The sequence below is a fragment of the Panthera onca genome, chromosome D2 (genome assembly GCF_046562875.1).
Source record: "Panthera onca isolate mPanOnc1 chromosome D2, mPanOnc1 haplotype 2, whole genome shotgun sequence".
Classification (NCBI taxonomy): Eukaryota; Metazoa; Chordata; class Mammalia; order Carnivora; family Felidae; genus Panthera; species Panthera onca.
Window position 1 is genome coordinate 52,313,524 of NC_138349.1, and position 20,608 is coordinate 52,334,131.

At 42.0% G+C, this 20,608-nt stretch overlaps 1 protein-coding gene across 7 annotated transcripts in view; it reads right to left on the bottom strand.

Annotated features, from left to right (window-relative positions):
- Positions 1-4,255: 4,255 nt before the first annotated feature.
- The window catches only part of KAT6B (lysine acetyltransferase 6B), a 190,277-nt gene continuing 173,924 nt past the window's right edge, over positions 4,256-20,608 (bottom strand). For all 7 annotated transcript variants that reach the window (XM_060642398.3, XM_060642397.3, XM_060642396.3 and 4 more), the window contains 5 exons: positions 15,371-15,602; positions 14,908-15,067; positions 13,925-14,302; positions 10,916-11,207; positions 4,256-8,375 (listed from right to left, as the gene is read on the bottom strand). In XM_060642398.3, coding sequence (XP_060498381.3) covers positions 5,848-8,375; positions 10,916-11,207; positions 13,925-14,302; positions 14,908-15,067; positions 15,371-15,602 — 3,590 coding nt within the window. In that variant the 3' untranslated portion in view covers positions 4,256-5,847. The remainder of the gene's footprint in view (positions 8,376-10,915; positions 11,208-13,924; positions 14,303-14,907; positions 15,068-15,370; positions 15,603-20,608) is intronic.

A 20,608-nucleotide genomic window follows, 5' to 3' on the forward strand; every position in this document is an offset into this window, starting at 1 on the left:
CCTTGTGCTCTTCTACCTTCCTCGGGAGCCAGGGCTCGCAGAATCCTAGCCAGAGCTGCCACCACCCAGAAAAATTCAACGAATTGTGGACAAGTTTAACTTTACAATTTTGGAAAAAAGAAGGGGGATATTCTTTAGGGAACTGGCACTTGGAGAAACTCCTTTCATTTTGATTCTAGTCAAAGCAACACAGGCTTGTTTTCAGTCATACCAGAAAGCATTTGCAAATGTGTTTGCTGTGGAATGGGAGAACAAGGCAGCCAGGTGAGCTCAGGTGTGGAATTTCCCTGCCCCTGAGAGCTAAGCCAGGCGCCCTGCCTGTGTGATTTTCATTCTCGAGGAGAAAACAGCAGGAGACATCAAGCAGATAGAGATGGCTTCTGGAACCAGGAACCCTAAACTAGACAGAACCCAAAGAGAAATGCTGATGGAGATGCCAGAGGTCAAGGACCAGAAACGAAAACTGCCTGGAGAAAGCAAAAAGAGTGCGATAAATGCCTGTGGAAGAAAATATGAAAAGGGGCTTGGTCCTTCGATTTGGTTATGGTTTTCAGCAGAATGAAAGAGGAAGTTCTTGATGGAGGAAGGATAGTGTCGGGGGGCCCAGCAGCCTTGTAAAACTTCCCTGTGAGTTTAGGTGGGCTGCCCTGATTTTGTGCCACAGGAGAGGACTTGTGGCCTGGGCCCTTGGTGGCTGGGCCTGGCTTCCTGGGACTGCTCTGAGAGAGTCATCGTGGTCCAAGAGTAGTCAGGTCCTCATAAGGGCTTGGATCTGAGTGTGAGGGGAGCCATACACAGGCTTATGGGAAAGAGATATAGACCAAAAGGAGCTCTAGGGTCCCAGAGGCACCTACCTGGACTTTCCCATCACAGGATTCCAATAACCCACTCAAAACTCATTTATCTCCTAGGTCTAATATATTCCTTGTCTAGAAAGAAATTAGTATTTCCATTTTAATGAAATATTACATTTAATACATCATAATGACATACTTACATTTAAATGAATCCATTGTGGGATGTACAGTAGGATGAAATGCTGGTGTTCTCTTGAGCTTCTCTATACTTTCCTACATGGGCCCATCTCTTTGTGGGGCTGTGAGTCTTACTGAGGACAGCAGGAGCAGAGAACTTTAAAGTTGGAATTCTGGTCTCTGCAAGATGGCTCCTGGGGGCCAGAGGTGGGAGAAAGGAGGAACAGAAATTTTTGCAAAAGCATTTCAAGTCTTCAGAAGTAAATTATTTATTTGGCCAATAAGTATTCATTGAGAACCTACCGCATGCCAAAAATTGGGTTAGGAAGCCAAAAGTAAAAACAAAAAGGCATGTTGTGATAAAGTGCAATGAGGCAAACAGGTACTGAGGTGAAGGACAATTGGGGATGGGGCGAAGACCTGAGGAGATGGGGTGAGCTGAGACTTGAAGGAGCACACCCTCCAAAGGGGGAGTCATTCTAGGCTGAGGAACAGAACAGCCCTGGTGAAAGCCCCAGGGTGGTAAAGAGGTATATCTTTGAGGAAACGCCCCTCAGTGAAGCTGGAGCCCATAGGTAGGGGGAAATTGGAAGACGTGGGTTATAGAAGCTAGATTCTATTTCAAGTGCAGAGAAAAGCCACCGAATGGTTTTAAGCAGGGGAATGGCATGACCTATGTTTTAAGGAGATCACTCTGGCTGAAGTATGGAGAATGGATTGTTGGGAATTAAGAAGGGAGGCAAGAAGACCAGACAGGAAGCTGTTGGAACCCTAGACAGGAGAGGATGGTGGCCTGGACTGAGACAGCCCCAGGGGACTACTACTCAAGATTATTTTGGAATTATCCTGGAGAGTCGACAGAACCTGATGAGAGGGCAAAGAAAAATGAAAGCTATTGATTCGGTTTCTTGCCTGAGTATGGAGATGAGGTTGACCAGGGCAGAAATGGGGGGAGAGGGCTGGAGATCACCAGTTACGTCTGTAAGACATACATAAAGTATCCCGTGTCATTGGACCTTGAATCTAGGAGCTCAGAGGAATGTTCACAACTGGAGGTGTAATTCTGGGTGTTATCTGTGCGTAGGTGGTGTTGGAACTCATTACCCTGGGTGAGATAATGAGAAAAGGAAGTCCCCGGCCTGAGTGCTTCAACATCAGTGTTTAGAGCTGGGCCTGGGTGGCAGAGGGAAAACCAGGAAAGAGTACAGAGAAGGAAGAAGAAAAACCAGGAGTGTGGAATTATGGACACCTGGGCACAGTTTCATAATTTAACAGTACTGGTAGTCTGAATGTTGACTGTACGCTGGAGACAATGCTTGCTTAAAACAAAGTAAAGTTTATTTGTATGGCACTTAATAGTTCCAGTAGCATTGTGAATTTTTTAGCTGAGCCTTGAAATCAGAGAGATGACAACTTACGGTCTTTTCAGAGTTACGTGTAGGAAGAAGAGCTGCCATTTGGAGAACCGGGTTTGTTTCAGCTTCCAAATGTTAGCTGAGTGAGTTTGGGCAATTAAGATAGGTTCTTTGAGCCCAATCTCCTCATCGACACCAGAGACAATGGCCCCATTTCCTGCACAGGGTAGGCATGTGGATCACGTGGGAAGGCTGTTTATGAAAGCTTGGTAACAGTTTTGTGAGTCATCATTTCTGAAACAGAGTGTCGGCAAGGAAGGCCGATGCCTTCACACCTGGGTAGGCACCGCTTGAGCGATTCAAAAGAAAAGGTCAACAGCTGATGACCACTCAAGACTCTTATAAGGTAAATGAAAGAACAGATTACTGGGCTTAAAAAACATGGCTTGTTAATGAATCTCAACCTAATGGTGACTCCATTTCAGTTCTGATGAATCCAAGTTCCTGTTTTCCAGGATCCTTGGTGTCACATTTTGGTCTGAATTGCTTTCTCTAGTGAGAATGGGTGAGTAAGGAAGAGTGTGCAGTGTTCTGAGGCCACCTCAGATCAGCAGTTTCTCTCCTCCAAGCCTTTCTGTTCTGCCCATGAATGCTGGAGATAGGGGCCAGCAGAGGGGGTCCTGTACCTGGATATGCTGCAGTCCCTTGGGAGCCTATGACACAAGGAGTCCCCAGTAGTGTTCTTGGATTCTGATCTGATAGGTCTGGGGCAGTGACTAGAACTTGCCCACAAGCTCCCTGGAGGACTGTGAGGAAGGCAGGGTGTGGGGGTGATGGAACCCCAGTTTCACACAAACCACAGGGTGTGATTAGCAGGCCATGGCGAAAGGAAAACACAAGGGAATCTCAGTCCCAAAGGACCTCAACAGAAGAGGAAAGAGACTACATACGTGAAGGTTTCAAGATGGGGCCTGTGGAAGCTTCCATATGAGATTGTTAGCAGGCCTCCACCCCAGCTCTTAGGCTCAGGCAGCCTCTTGCCTGACAGGTGCACCCACTGGGCTGCTAAGATTCATGGCTACTCCCGAACTAGCAGCACACCATCACCTCTCTCTCTGAAGCTGGATTAGGTTTTCCTTCCCATTAGTTTCACTTCTTCCCTTTGTGACTAAAGCCCTTGCAGAAGTGTCTTTTCATGAGCTCTCCCTCAGCCACTACAGAGAATTCCCTCATGGACTGGGCATTTGTGGAAAGAAAGGACCTAAAGACAACGTCTTGCCAGACGCTAAACCCAGAACGCTTTGTAACTGTGAAGGAAACCTAGTAAGGGTGAGAGCGCAAAGCAAAACCCCATCGGGCCTCCTCCCTCTACAGTGTCCTGTGATCCTGGGGCATGTGCACTAGCCTGCCTTTTCGGTTTTATTCTGAGTCTACCTGAAAGTTTGTGTCTATGTCAGTACAACACTTGATCTGTGTTGAACCACTGATGGAAAAACGTTCTCCCTCTGCGCGATATAAAAGAAGTGACGGGAGAGTCATGAGCACCCACATTTAGACACATTGGGAGCTTAATGGGCCAGTTCCCATGGATGCCAAGTGAGGCATTTATTTCTAGGCTAGAAGCTCAAATAATAAACTGTTTTAACAGTCAGTTAATGACTTTTTGGTTTTGGTCTAAACTTTAGACTCTAAAGAAAACATCCAATCATTCATTCACAAGAGCAAAACTTTCACACCTTTTTTTTTTTTTGAGATGATTTTTCAAACGTACAATCCCAAATGGGGTGTTTTGGTATTAACTTTTATAAAAATGAAGTTTGCTACCACTGTGCTAAGGCCCTGAGGGGTGTTTACACAGACTGTACAGATGAGGCAACTGAATATTTGTATAGGATCCCTTTGCAAATGAAGATCAAAGTCAAAAAGAAAAAAACAAATTCACTTTATTTTAAAGACAATGATTGGCATACAGAAGGTATGCACCAGCATAAAATAAACTTTCATGAAAAGCATTAAAATCCATTATAAATTAATTTATTAAATAGGTATTTGGTATATGTGATGGTTTTATTAGATATTACTCTTATTTATTGCCAACCCCCTCCCCCAAAGTCAAAACAAATCAGAAAATCTCATAACTCCAATTTACACTAAATAATTTATTTTCCCAAAATGTGTATGTGTTCTGAGATGTGACACATGATACAGTTCCATTGGTCATTCTCTATCAATCATAATATGACAGGACACAAGAGGCTAAAAATGGCTCATCATAATTTATTTTATGTTAAAATGTACAGCTTTTTTTTGTTTGTTTTTTTTCTTCTTTTTTTTTGAAGTGACTGACTAAAAAGAGAACAGATAAATACAAGAGTGTCGCTGGCTCCTATTTTATACAAGGATTACGCCTCTCCTGCTTGGCCCTTACAGTCACCCTGTACAGGTACAAAGGCTACAAAAAAGGAAGCAATATAAACAGACACAAATAACTTTTTTTTGCTTTTTTACATGCGATTTGTAAGCTTAGTTTGAGCTATTCACAAGCTACTTCTCTATTTTTCCTTAAAAAATAACTCCAATATTTTATAAAGATAGAAAAATCTACAGATGGAATGAAAATGTAAAGTTAGAGGCATTTCCATAAAATAGCAACTTTACACCAAATTCACTATTTTTTTTTAAATCCTGCCAAGTATTTGGACATATATGAAATGTTTCAAAACCTGACAGATAAACACTGAGATATGCTTCATTCAATAAACAGAAGTCTGCATTTATAAAACAGAAAGCTGCCTTTTTTCCCCAAAGAAATCTGTCACCAAAATGGAAAAGGGTCTCAACTTTACACCAAACATTTAGCAATAAAACCCCTTTTGACTAACCAAATGGGAATAGCTTTTATAGCTCTTTACAGTTTTATAATTAACAAAAATATAATTTTTTTTAAACCCTCAAATTAGGGCACCCTAATCAAGGCAAAAAACTTAAGAAATGGCTTACTGTTAGCACAACACTTGTACAGTACTACAAAATGCACTGTCACTAACAAAGACATTAGCGGCATGCTGAAGTGTCACCTTAAACAAAATATACAATAACTGAAATGCTAAAGGCATTTACATGGAGTGGACAGGGAAGAAAAAAAAAAGTTCTAGGTTCAGTATTAAAACAGGTAATTTGGTGGGGCGGGGCTTGATATCCACATCATTTCATGGAAGCAGGCACAACAAGTGGCTGCCTTCAAATTGTAGTCCAGAGAGGCCTTCCTTTGCAGAGAATTTCATATAAAAGTAACAGAAACAAAGATACCAAAAAAAGAAAAAGGAAAAAAAGAAAAACAACTTGTATAAGGCTTTCTGCTGCATACAGCTTTTTTTTTTTTTTTTAAATAAATGGTGCCAACAAATGTTTTTGCATTCACACCAATTGCTGGTTTTGAAATCGTACTCTTCGAAGGTATTTGTGCAGATTCAATCCAATAGTGATGCCCAGGGGGATCTTGTGACTGCCCAGGTTGCCTACCTTCTCATGTAGGACCCATTGAGAGACTGTTTGGACATGCCCGTGTTCATGTAGCCGTGATGTCCGGGGGCCGTGTACATCATGTTACCATGGGGCGGGGTCTGCATTGGCTGCTGGGCATATGGCTGGGTTCCCATCATGCCCATCTGCATCTGCATAGGGTATTGGGGTGTTTGATTCATGTAGCCATGATTGCTGTGGTAGCCGCTGTTCATCATCGGCTGGGACATGCTGTACCCATTCATGGCATTGAGAGTATTCATGTTCATGTTCACAGAGTTGACATTGTAGGCTGGGGCTGGCATCAGGTTCACACTCATGTTCATGCCTCTCTGCATCGTTAAAGTCCGTGCAGGACCCTGCATGGCTACAGTCTGGGAGCGCCCATAGATCTGAGACTGATGGGTGGCAGCGGCTGGTGACAGAGATGCCGATTTGGTTCTCATGGAGACGTGGCCCTTGCTGGCAATCTGGGTTTGCAGTCTTTGGCTGTGAGAGATGCCAATGTTTGATGCAGCCATGTTCCGTTGCAAAAGAGGCGGTGGCAGATTCATCGGAGGAGGAGTCAGGTTGGGGGGTGGGGTCATTGTAGCTTGTGCTTGGGGTCCCCCAGGGACAGAGTGCGGAGACTGAGAAAGCTGGACAAGCCCTGTGTTACTTAATGGTGTGGACAAAGAGGCACTGTTTGCATAGGAAGTTACAGCAGCGGAATGGCTGTAAGGCAATGAATGATCAATAAGTGTATTAGTTAACTGCTGTAGTTTGGCAAGGCTGAAGGTGGCTGATGGCTGTGGGTAATGCCCAGCCCCAAAATCACTCTGACCCATTCGTTCATATAAGCCAATGTTGGCGTTGCCAGTCTCAGGGATGTCGGCCAGCTGCATCGGTGGGGTGAAGTTAGCGGCCATGCTACACTGAGCCAGCTGCTGGCTGCTGCTCGGAGGCCTCTCCACCACACAGCCTTGAGGAGACTTGACGCTGCAGGTTGGGGGAGAACTGATGCTGGTTTGCTGCAGCATGCTGCAGCTCCCGCTGATGTTGGACATCTGCTGGGTGACAGCACAGCTGCTCTGTGTCAGATTGCTAGAGGTGAGGTTGCTATAGGAGCAGCTGTTCTGTGAAGAGCCATTTCCGCAAATGCTGCCGCCCATAGTAGAATCATAGCTACTAGGGTTCTCGTAGTTCTCGGTTGTGCTCTCGATACTGCCCAGGTCACTAAATCCACTGTCCACGACTTGCTGGGAATGATCTGAAACTGACGGGACATCCATCATCGGACTGGTTTCCATGTTTTGCAAAGACGGCACGGAGATGGCACTTTGATCCGGGCTGATTTGGGCATAGCTGTTTTCCAGGGCAGGGACACTTGGGCTGTTGACAGAACGTACTGACTGGCCAGGATGGGAATGGACGGATGAAACTGGGCTACTGTGGTCTGACTGCTGGCAATCATCTAGAGTGGCGGCTATCTGTGGGCTTTGGTCTGCATGGGTGTAGTTTTGTAGGCTTCTGCAGGCCTCTTGAGTCTCAGCACAATCCTGAAAAGTGTCGTCCTGTTCACTATTCTCCTGGGTCAAAGATTGAACTGCCTGAACGGTCTCAGAGTCAATTTCCATGGCCGTCGTGTTTCTCTCTTTGAACTCAGAATCCACTTCTTCGCCACTCTTTTGGTCCTGCTTCTGTGCCTGTTCTTCTGGGGGTTCCTCATCAGATTCAGGTGCAGCTTCAGTGTCTCCAGAAAGCTCCTTAGGTTCACTGTTACACGCAGCTGCAAGGTCAACGCCACACTCCATTAGGACCTCTGAGTTCGAATGACTAGGCTGGACACTAAGGTCTAAAAAAGCCTCCTGGTTTTCTAGTACTTCTTTAAAGGATTCTCTTGGGCGTTCTTCCTTCTCTGCTTCTCCACACTCCATGTGACTGTCATCTTCATCATCTGCATCATGACCCTCATTGTGAGATGGCTCTTCATCCTCTTCCTCCTCCTCTTCATGATCATCCAGAGGAACAGGATCTTCTTTGTCCGTGAAGACTTCTGGTTCCTCTTTTTCCTGATTTTTAGCACCACCTGGGTCTTTTTCTACATTTTCTTCTTCCTCCTCCTCTTCCTCTTCTTCCTCCTCCTCTTCTTCCTCCTCGGGTTTGATTAGATCATCTTCTGGTTTTTCACCTGGTGATTTATTTGGACTTATCGGTGCACATGTTTCATCCCTTGTGTTTTCATCCCGAGGCAGCAGGGGTTCCACGGCTTCCTTGACTTCCTCCTCAATCCTGATGGGAGTGGGGCTGGTTTTGCCTTCTGGAGTCTCCTTCTGTTCTTCTACTGTTATCTGGTCATCAGGTTCCATGGGTGTTTCTGGCGGGGTGTACAAGTTCAGTTTAAATCCGGTCTTCCTCTCTTTGTTTGGCCTCCACTTAGATAGACTACGTTTTGTTCCTTTTGGCCACACTTGTTTGCACTTTAGAGGTTCAAGATTGTCTCTACTGCCTTCTTTCAAGTTATCTGTATCATCATCCATATTGTCTTAGCGAGGAGACAGAGAGAAACGAGAGGAAGAAAAACAAAGTCTTAGAAAGCATAACCTTGAACAACTTGAATTCATTCTTTTCAATTAATCAGTAAACACTGCTTTTGATTTCAAGAGTTGATAATAAAGACATAATCAAAACGAATACAGAATCATATTGTGCTATAAACCGAGTAAACAGTCCAGGTCTGGGAAAGTAATATGTCTTGTATATTCCCTCTCTCCCCTTCCCTCCCGACCTCCGACAGAAAGTTGTGCTTTTTATAGAAAGCACACGGATACAGACAACTATAATACTCTTATTTGAGTTTAACAAATAAGACATTCTCTGATGTAAAAGCCTGGAATTCATTCCACAATGTAAAATGAATAGAAGCATAACTCACATATCTGTCCTGAGAAAGTAAATTTCTGTTTGTGGACATTTACTAGATTTAAATGATCTCGGATGACATTATTTACTTTGATTTGAATGTTCTCTCTGACATAATAAACTGTGTACCTCCGAAACAAATGAAGACATAACTCCAAAATACAAATGCATCTGTTATCTATACTAGAGGATCATCATTTTTGCATGATACAAACTATGATGTAGTTACCATGAAACAATTGGATATTTAAACAACTGGCATTCTTTTTATCACTAATTCTGTCCACATTGTATTTTGATCAATTTGTTGCTCAAATGTAAGGTTTGAATATTAAAGTAAATAAGAAACAAACCAAAACTGTCATGTTCATTTTAACTCAGCTAATATTATTTTTACTGTACCTTTACACATATGAATATAAACCAATTTGTAAGTATATTTGTAGAAATATAAGCAAGCAAACAAATAAATAGATGAATAAATGCAAATATAAAATACCTAAGTCTTCATGAGACCTTTAGAAAGTTAAAGCTCAAACTCATCTCCTGGAGGAGTCAATGTAAAGGAAAAGCTTTACAAAGAAAAACAGCCTTATTACAAACATTACTGTGGAGAACAAACAGAAGATTTTACATTCAATATGGAACAGAGATCTTTTTTTGTCAGAATGGAGGGATTTCTAATCCAGTCAGTGCAGAGCAGGGTAAGCCTTAGCTCATTTAGGTAATAAAAGGATTACCCATAAACTTACCTGTAAGTACTACATTCAAATTGGCTAGCTGAGAACACGTAAGTGATGTAGAGGGATTCCTTCAGAAGTTCAAAGTACAACACCCAATTAACAGTCACCGCAAGATGCTCAAATGATTTCATTTCTATTCACAGTAATAACCATGCCACTGCCCCTGGAGTCCACATGTTACTGGACCTACAGCTTTTGTAGGAACACCTCTCTAAATCAGAAGATGAGTTTTCTGATGAATAATTTTTTAAGAAAGAAGATCTTGAAAGGAATCAGAAGTAATATGGCCACTTAGGATTTTAAAGACAAATGGCACAAAGTGGAGAATAAAAGGTAGTGATGATTCATTTACAGGCTCCTGAGAAGGGAGTTAAGAACTGGAAATAAGGCTCAATGTTCACACAAAAAATGGTGCCTTGCTATAGTTTGTTGTTGTTGTTGTTTGTTTGTTTAAAGAAATGGGTGGCGGGGGGAAAGGCTTGAGATTCTTTATACCCCGGGCAAGATGTTATTCCCTCAGGACACTACTGTATGTAGTAATAGTATACCTATCAATTATAAAAGTCAGGAAGATGCTTGCTCATGCCCTTAAAGTTGTGACTTTTCAAAAGCAAGAGAGATACCTGCAGTTCCCAAAGAAATGAGATGGCCTCTTCCTAGATGGAAGAGATGTTGGAATAAGTTTTTAAATACAGGCATTTCAGCTGTAGAGTGGATAGATTGCCCCACAAATCCTCATGATTCAGCTGGGAGCTTAAGTTCCCAGCCCAAAAGGCAAGGAATGGTTGCTTTTAAACTGGATATCAAAGTTGATTCACTGGTGTTAGTATTTGTTTTTAGAGGATGGGGTGGGGTATCTCTGCCAACAGCAAATTTTGAATTAGTAATTTAAAAGGAAGGACAATTTCCTGATTTCTACATTATCCTATATTATCAAAGCTAATACTGATGGTGTGGGTGAGTTGAAATGATTCTTGATAATAATATATCCTAAGACACCACTAATTATAAGATGTGCCATCGATTTTTTATAGGAAAAAAGAAATTATTGTATTCAGTGCTCACAGTAATATAAACCCTGATTCTGGAAATATTTAATGTGAAAAAAAGTACTTAGTAGAATCAAGGAGATGCAGTGTATTTCTTACTGAGAGACTTCAAAGTTTTTGAGGACAAGCCAATTTCTAAGATGAACCCACCTAGAGGAATGTTCTGGCCTTAGAAGTTGTTTAAAATAAAATTCAATTCCAGGAAGAAGGGATAGAACCTTTTATGAATGAGAATAGACAGATGAGCACTTATTCCTGGTGGGTCGACACAACCTCAGAGATGCCTTTGGGTGTAACTTCAGGTGCCTGCCTTTTGGCAGTAACACACAAGATATTCACAAGGATAAGATTTTTATAATTCTTCCACTTACTTCTACAGGGGTCAGCATTCTTAAAACAATGATTGTCTTTTTCTTCCTCTTCCTCTGTTTTTCTTTTCTTCCCAGGCTGATGTTGGAATGCTTTTCTCAGGACTGGCTTCCCTCCATCTTCCTCCACTTCAATCTCACAGGTAGGCTCCAGGTGCGGCATTGGCCTCTCTTCATCTGAGTTGTCAAAGGGCTCATTCAGTACTTCTGTCGTCTCGGAAATGGTCTCAGTTGTTACACTGCTGTTGATCCTCCTGCGTTTACGACCCCTTTTCTTCTTTAGTACAAAAGGCCGCTGAAATTAATTCCAAACAATACATAAGAGCTCATGAGAAATTAAATGGTTGAGTTGATATGCAGCAAACATGTACTGAAGGCATGTCTCAGAATCTTACACGTAAAGACTTCTGTAATGCCTTTGTACTTAACCTTCCATTTGATGTTTAACATCCCTCTCGGGCTCCAACTACACAGGCAAGTGTTTTCCAAATAAAACAGTTGTTTACTCAAGAAGATGCTTTGAGAGGGAACATCACTGCAGCTGAACTGTAGACTTGAAAAAGCTAAGGTTTGCTTTTCTAGAATATATTTTCCTATGGTACTTGCAGACTTCAATATTCTACATTATAGCTATTAAGTCCTCATGGACACAGATGTTTCCATAAATGTTGCAATAACCAACTAGCCACTGGGTCACTCATTTAATACTTGATAACTGTTCAAGGAGCACCTTCTCTATGCAAAATGCTACAGGAAGTTTGATGGCATACAAGGTTAACCTAATTGTTCCCTATTTCATAAGACTTCAGGAACAATGAAAAGGGAAGAAGATAGGGTACTAGAAGAAAGGATTATTTAATGTTTAAAATGTTAAGAGAGTCATGTATTGGTGACTACAGGGATGTCAGCAACTGACAACTTTATAAAGTATTTTATTATACAAGGCATCTAAAAAATTAAAAGACATGTGAAATCTGTCCTATTTATAGAAGATACGAAAAATTTTTTTCTGATTGTACTACAGGTTGGTAGCAATTATAAAATACTTTTGCCCATGCAAAAAAGCATTTAATGAAACAAAATTAAAATATAGGAATAACAGATTTGCTGCTTAAATGGAATGTGTCAATAGTGAGCCTGAAAAATTATTTAAAATATATTGCAAAGAAGGTTCAATATGCTTGGTTAAAACTCAAACTCTTACGGTGCCTGGGTGGCTCAGTCAGTTAAGTGTCCCGACTCTTGATTTCGGCTCAGGTCATGATCTCACGCACGGTTCATGAGATTGAGCCCCATGCACTGGGCATGGAGCCTACTTGAGATTCTTTCCTTCTCTCTATGCTCCTCCCTTGCTCACATATTCTGTCTCTCTCTTTCTCTCTAAAGAACAACAACAACAACAACAACAACAAAAACTCAAAGTCTAAGTAAACTGTATCCAAGAATTACTGTTGCTCACATTAACTCTCTGAATGTTCACATATAAACCTGATAATCATATTCTGTAATTAACATTTATGGTTATTAACACTCCCAGTTGGCCTGCCCTCCCTAACTCACTAATTTTCCCAAACGTGAGTACAACCAATGTAAAGAACTAGTTTTATTTAGTTTTTTAATGTTTGTTTATTTTTGAGACAGACACAGAGCGTGAGCAGGGGAGGGACAGAGAGAGACAGGGAGACACAGAATCTGAAGCTGGCTCCAGGCTCTGAGCTGTCAGCACAGAGCCTGATGCGGGGCTTGAACACATGAACTGCAAGATCATGACCCAAGCCGAAAAGTCAGACGCTTAACTGACTGAGCCACCCAGGCACCCCAAAGAACTACTTTTCTTTAAGTTGAATCAATTTATATGATGGGAGTCCATATCGTACCTTGGATAATCCTGGTTTTGTTGTTTTTAAAACAGATTTCTTTTGTAGTATACATAATACCTGAATACATTTGTCTGGTAAGAAATCCAAGATTACTCACAAGTCTAAAGTTTACTTTATGGAGAGCTCTTTTCTACCCCTTCCCCACAGCTGCCCTTCCATTAAAAGGCTATCAGGCTTAGAAGAAAGCGCACCAAGCTGGGATTTACAACAGCAGGTTCTTTGACGCACAGTACATAGGATGGCCTTGGGGCGGAGCTGCCACTTGTGTTATTTCTGTAAGTCTTAGCTATACTAATAATATCTGGTTCCTTACTATGTCACAGATAGATACTGAAGACAAAAATATCAGATCTGGGTTAAACAATCACCTAAAGACAAGATCAATTTTTTACCTTGTGCACAAGGTATATCTACAGTGACCACCAGGCTATGAGAAATTGTGTACTTGGCCACCAATGCAAAACATCAGCATCAGTATGGAGAGCCTGAAGTACCTTCTAACAATTCTATGCGAAAAACAAGAAAAATATTAATATTTTTCTGATAATATTTTTCTTGTTCTTCGCATAGAATTGTTAGAATATTATAATATAATGTTATTTATCTACATAATATAGAATAAATTTATTTACATCTATATAATATAAAATAATATAATCTATATAATATAGAATATTACGATAAATAATATTATCAGGAGTGCTGGGGTTGGAGTCTGAGCACTCAACTGGTCCTAGCTCCATCTCTGTGGAGCTGTATGACCTTGGACAAGTCTCCTAGCCTTCCTAGGCTTTGGTGTTTTCATCAAAACACACTGAAGGGTGGTTGAAGTGCTCTCCAGGGTCCTTTTCTGTTCGCATAGCCTGACTTCTCTAGTCCCACAAACCAGCAGGTGGCAGTAACTACTAGACTAGGAAGCCCGCCTGTCCCCACTTTAACAAAACAGCACTAACCTCAAAAAGTAAACACAATCATGACTGTAAGATAAAGGATGATGATATATGATCAGCAGGACTGAATACAAACAGACTACTTCTAAAGAATAGAGAGTGAAACAAATACTAATAGAATGTTTGCAATGACAAATAAGATTTGATTGAAACTGACTCACTGAAAATCTAAACACACATACCTTTCTCTTTATAGCAACTGATTGTGGTTTAGTCAATCTTGGAGGAGAACTCTGAATATTTTCTTCTTCCTCCTCCTCTTCCTCCTCTTCCTCTTCTTCCTCCTCCTCTTCCTCTTCCTCCTCCTCTTCCTCTTCCTCCTCTTCCTCCTCTTCCTCCTCTTCCTCCTCCTCCTCCTCCTCCTCTTCCTCTTCACTGCTCTCTTTAGACAGCTCCATAAGCTGCCCTCGCTCCCCTGCCACTGGCCGGCTCTCCGGGGAATGCAAATATTTATTTTTCGATTGTACTTTTGCAGGTGATTGCCTACTGTTCGCTCTAGAGGACAGGATTTCTTGCTCCTCCTTTTCCCAGCAGCTAGCTTGTTCCATTAGCCGCTCGGCCTAAGGGGGGGGGGGGGGGGAGGGTAAAAATGGTGGGCCAGTGAAAGGGCAGTTAAGACACAGCCTCTAAGGATCAAAGGCAAAGGATCTCTTAAGTTGTTTCTGAACAGAACAGTCAGCCAGCCAAGCAACATTCCAGCTGCATCATCTCAGGACTCTTTTGCATCAGTTAGGATAACAAATCAAAGAAGATTGGGTTTCATGGGATATTTAGCAGTATTAATGATGCAGCGAATTGATTTGAGTCCTTTATCACTACATTACATGCTCACTGGCATGGAGCACTTTAAGCAAGTTCATAAACACAAAGAATCGATTGACATTGCAGCCTTGGAGCTCAGCACCAAATGTGATCTGATTACATGCTGTCAGTAGTGAAAAATGCTGCTTTGTGATCAATGATAAATGTTTCATTTTTCATACTCAATTCAATAAAATTATCATGTCTTACCATGCAACCTCAGTTAGGATAAATTAGTGCCATATCATTTCACAAGCTCTTTCTACATAACCAAGCCTTTGACAACGATGTTAATGACTTTCTCAGCCTAAGAATGCTGCAGGAGTGAAGTCACACAACTTAGGCAGATGAAGTCAATCATTACCTCTTTCTCAGCTTCTCGCTCTTCTTCAGAAACTGCAGCATTAGAAATTAAAATTGGGGTCCATCTTAGACTCTCTGGATCAAGTTCATTGGTCCGGGAACAGGTTTTCAGCTTTTCCATGTGGCCCAGTATCAACTTTTCCCTTCTAATGATGACAAATCTGTAATGTGATGAGGCAGAACAAAGTGCAATCAAAAGCTGAAATTTCATTTCACCTACACACGTTGACAAATGCTACTAGGTTAGGAAAAATCAGAGAGCTCATCAATGAAAAAATATAGCAAATTGAAATCTGACCAGCAAACAGTATCATTTCCTGTTTTCTGTTTAGGAGAAAGGTTTTGATAACACCTTTGGGGGAACCTCTTATCTTAAACTGGAATGAGGCCACCTAACTCCTGGGACACTTTCTGGTATAAGATGCTTGAGAGGCAGCCAGTGATGCCCCGGCATCGGTACTCACCTGCCATCCCTCTTGTCAATCATATGGAGGTGCTGCAGAGTGGTGGCGATGTCATGTGGGCACATGCCTGTAGCTCTGCTGATCGCCTTGATGCTGATGTGCCTCTCCTGGTGGTGGTAGAGATATTCTAAGATGACACTTTTCCAATAGGCCAGGTAGGAGAGACGGCCCAGATCGGAGAGTGGCTTTTCAGGAGACCCTGCTTGGCCTTCTCTTCTAGAAAGCAAATAGCCTAGGGCAGAAAAAGCCAAAGATGACTTCACTGTGGTGTTTTTAGACATTGGGATAGGGGCCCCTCAAAATAATATAAGTAGCAATAAGGTAAAAACATCACATCAAACTTTATGTATGCAGTCTCTTCCCAGTTATAGTGATTTGATCTCCATGAAGTTTATGCTTATGAATCCTTTACAGTAGCACTGTAAGTCAATTCACATTGCTAGAGGCTGCATTTCAAATATACATCATGGCATATTTAACAAAGCTAAGGTTGAGGACGTTACTTCTGATAAATTTCAACATCCAAGTTTCCCACCAGCTTTAGATTTTCTCAAAATCGAAATGTCAGGCACTTAGAAATCCTGTCAAGGGACCACCCTAAACATTAATGGGCAAGTTGTTTTCCACAGGAAGGACCTAATGACCCTTTGACAGCTGGATCTTAATAAAAGAGAAGGGTCTCTGTTGACTCAGATTCTATATTGCTTGTTACATTTAACTAGCCGGCTGATCTGAAGCTTTGTTTTAGGACTAATAAAAGAATGTCTTTTAAGTCGACTGCTGCAACTCACATCAGCTCTACTAGCTCTATTTTCACCTCTTTCATGTAAATTAATTTATAATCCAACCCCAGAATGTTGCTCCCACAAATTAAAACAAAACAACCTCCTTAAAACAAACTGTTTTATGTATACTCAGGAAATCCCCGAGCATGGTAAGCTTCTGAATATGCGTTCTGCAGCATTACTGTGAAGGTTCTTGGCAAAGGGATTTTTTAAATGATTTAAAACTTTAAATCCACTTGAAGGTAATGAATGAAAGCTGGCGGCTGTCTTGGTAATTAAGAGCCACTTATGGAGTAGAGAAGGAATGCTGTAAACTAATGATGTCTACCTTGCTCTAATTATCAATTTCAATAGCCTCACCTTCATGAACTTCCTAAATTTAAACAAACATCAACCACATACAGTAGGTGGCAGCAATTACAAAATCATGCTGCTCTGTAAACCACCCAAATCTTCAGCATTTTTCTTCTTTATCTACATTTCCAAAATGGCTGCATTCTCAAGAATTTTCTCAATTTTGGATTTTTTCTTAGAAGGACAAAATCAAGCCTCTGATGCATTTTCCTGCCTCTCAAAATCACTGTAAATAATGCAGAAATATAGAACAAGAAACCCAAACTGACCTACACCCTATAGGGGTGTAACCACAGCATTTTGCATTTTGATGGTTTTAATCTGAATGCCATGATAAAGAATAAGCATACATTTAACTTTAGGCTTTCCTGCAGTCTTTTGACTTATTTGTCTCTTTAACTCATGCTTAAGAGTAATGTATTTGATTGAATGTAAACAAGCACCACAAAATTTTACAGTCAAACCACTGTCGACACGTCATTCAGCTGCATCCAGAGGCTTTCAAGAGCAGTGTGTCCGGAATGCTAACAGTGATGACCACGGTGCTGAATCCAGCCCAGATCATGCCCTGTCAATATGGAGAAGAGCTCTCTGTCGCTCAAGTACAAAGGGTGCCCAAACCCCAGAGCACAGATAATTGGCACATCCATCACCTGCCTCCTAAGTGCTTGGCACATGCTGAGAAATCTACTCAGTTGGCTGGAGGACCCGGCTCTGTACTACTGCGAGAGGAGAGGACCATAGTATCATGGCTGTGGAACTATCCTCTTGATCCCCAGTCCCTCACTGGTTCTTATCTGAACCTCCCAGTTAGGGACAGAAAGCCTCAGTCTCTCAGCTCAACAGAAAGCTTTCTATACAACTTAAGTGGTCAGAAGGCGGTATGTGCCCTTCCTACCTTAGGTTCTACTATGAGCAGTCTTACCCAGGAAGCACATGGATTTCTTTGTTCTGTCTTCTCTTCCCTCAGTCTCTACCCTGGGCTCAGCCAAAATGCCCCCAAAACATACTTTATACAGCTGCTCATGTTTTCACACCCCGAGGCAGTACAAATATAGCTTATCATGGCCTCAGCCTAAATTGGTCAGGCCACTGGAACTCTCAGGCAACCTGGGGTCTGTGGAGAGCCTTTAGGCATAAACTTTTCAGCACCTGCAATTCCCACCTCGCTAAGTGGCTATCTCTTGGGACACTCTCGGACACAATCCGCAGTCTGTGACTGACACTGCCACGGGAGAGTCCTGGGACTTGAAGGGGGTTGGGGAGGTGGTGGCAGGGAGCATGTGTACACTGAGCCCGGGAAGCCCACTGGATTTTCACAGCAAACACCTCTGTATGGCACTAGTGAAGGCTACAAAGCAGGAAGGTTGGGGCGCCTGGGTGGCTCAGTCGGTTGAGCATCCGACTTCAGCTCAGGTCAAGATCTCACGGTCCGTGAGTTCGAGCCCTGCATCAGGCTCTGGGCTGATGGCTCAGAGCCTGGAGCCTGCTTCTGATTCTGTGTCTCCCTCTCTCTCTGCCCCTCCCCCATTCATGCTCTGTCTCTCTCTGTCTCAAAAATAAATAAACGTTAAAAAAAAAAAAAAAAAAAAAAAAAAGCAGGAAGGTAACCAACACCTGCCAGCAAGTGGTAATTTCCTGGGTGCTGGGGAAGAAAAACTGCAAACCAAAACTCCAACTAGAAAACATCAAGTAGGTCTTCAGGGATGATGTGCACCAGCATTTCAGACCACACAATGCCATGGTCCAAAGGCATCACTGCATTGCCTGATGTTAGTTTTTCCTTCTCTGACTCATGAGACCCTCGAGGGGCTTATAGCAATGGAAAGAACTTGCATTAAGCTGAGAGCCATTTATGAGTCCATGAAGTCTCCTCCGAAAGGAGAAATGTTTAGATTAAATGCAATTCATCTCCAAAATAAGAATGACCAAAGGTAAATTTCTGATTCCTTACCAGTTAAGTGAAATCACTTGTAATGTGTTAAAATGGATAGCTTAGAAGAAAAAATGTCCACGTCTACTCCATAGGTGGACTAGGTTGCTGTAATACAGAATTTAAATTTTACCTGCAGCACTTTCCCTCAAAAAAGTTGTAACTGGGAAGGCGTCTGGGTTGCTCAGTCGTTTAAGCATCCGACTCTTGATTTTGGCTCAGGTCACGATCTCACAGTGTGTGAATCTGAGCCCTGCATCAGGCTCTGCAATCATAGTGTGGAGCCTGCATGGGATTCTCTCTCTCCCCGTCTCTCTGCCCCTTGCTTGCTCATGCTGTCTCTTTCTCTCTCCCTCTCCCTCAAAAATAAATAAATAAACATTAAAAAAAAAAAAAAAAAAAGCTGTAGCTGGTAGCACTTCACTACTCTGACCTTTTAACACGGAATGATTTAAATAATGAATTTCTAGCCATCTTTTATTTCCTTCTACTTTTTTTAGGCTCCTCAAATCAGAATTACTATATAGCCAATTGACAGAACAATTTTTGGTAAGAACATTTAGTTCATTTAGTTGTTGAGTAATTATAGTGATGTGGTGATTTAATGTTACAGCTCTTAAATTTAACTTACCAAAAAGATTCCAAATAATTGATGTAAGATGCAGGGAAATAAAAAGCACTTATCTTGGAAGCTGGTGTATTATCCTGAAGATCTGAAACAAGTACACTACACCCCTGGTGAACAGATTCCCATGGTGCTCTCACACCTTTCCTTTTCTTTTTAACGTCTATTTATTTTGAGAGAGAGACAGAGCACAAGCAGGGGAGGGGCAGAGAGAGGGAGACACAGAATCCAAGGCAGGCCCCAGGCTCTGAGCTGTCAGCACAGAGTCCGATACGCAGCTCGAACTCATGAGCCGTGAGATCATAACCTGAGCCGAAGTCAGACGCTCAAATGACTGAGCCAGCCAGGTGCCCCTCTCACACCTTTCCTTAATGGAGGACACTCTGAATCAGAAAACCAGAACTATCTCTGGGGAAACCTGGCTGTTCAGACTAAAAACAAAGTGGTGTTTGGAGGACAAATCCCAGTAGCTGCAGTATAATTAATTGCTGGTGAAATTATTACCTTTAAATTGTCTGTGAGCTAGAGGTGCAGGTGAACAGCACTTATTCTGTGATCAGGAGACTTGTAATTGGAAAATGGCCCATCAACTCTTCACCCACATCAACTATCTTGATACTACAGAAAGGTGGCTTTCTCTTTTGCTTCACTGGAACTACTTACCCAATGGAAGGTGAGGTCTCAGTTTTGGTGTATGGACCACACACTAATTCAAAAGATTATCAAGGTGTTTGCTTAAAGGGAAAGTTAAGACCAATGTTGTGTCTGCAAAAGGTAAGCATGTCTAAGCTGTACTGATTACGTAGAACCCAAATTTACCTCACCTCTGTTCAGGCTGACCTACTTGTAGTAAGAGAATCATGATTGCTTGTGTTTGAAATGGTTAAAGTGGTAGAAAGTTGCCTTTGTGTAAACAGATCTTTTAGGATAAGGAAGGAACTATCTGGACAAGGTCAAGATTTGTTTTTGCAGACCTAAATTCCCAAATTAATTGAGCTCCCAGCGTATTAACTGCAAGGCTAACCCTTGTTTAATGTGAAACATTCCTTCCTTTTAAACTAGTAATATTTCAAGATTGTAGGCTGGACCAGAAGTGGAATAATTTTCATGGATAAGGATTTCCCCCCACAAAGGCAGCCACTCTTCACTCCTGCACACCTTCATCTTCTACCATCTGGAACCAAACCATATGAACCTCCTCAAATACAAAGTGTGAACTCTGGCAAGCTACTCCCAATTCCCATCTGTCTGGATTGTGTGAGTCTGGGGTTACTGGCTGCTTTTAGGAGAAGATAATCTTCAAGGATTACACACCTTTCATCAGACACCTGTTTAGCTCAGCAAACCTTGCTGAAAGGTTCATTATCAGTAGACAGCACTGGGTTTGCAAGCCTGGGAACTGACACCAGGCCAGGGATTTATGGCAGGTCTTGAGCAGAGGAAATCAGATGGCTCTAACCATGTATCTCATGATTAAGGATGGAAATTCACTGGTCTGTGTCATCTGTTACTGGTTTCTAGGGTTAAGCAGCCCTGTGACC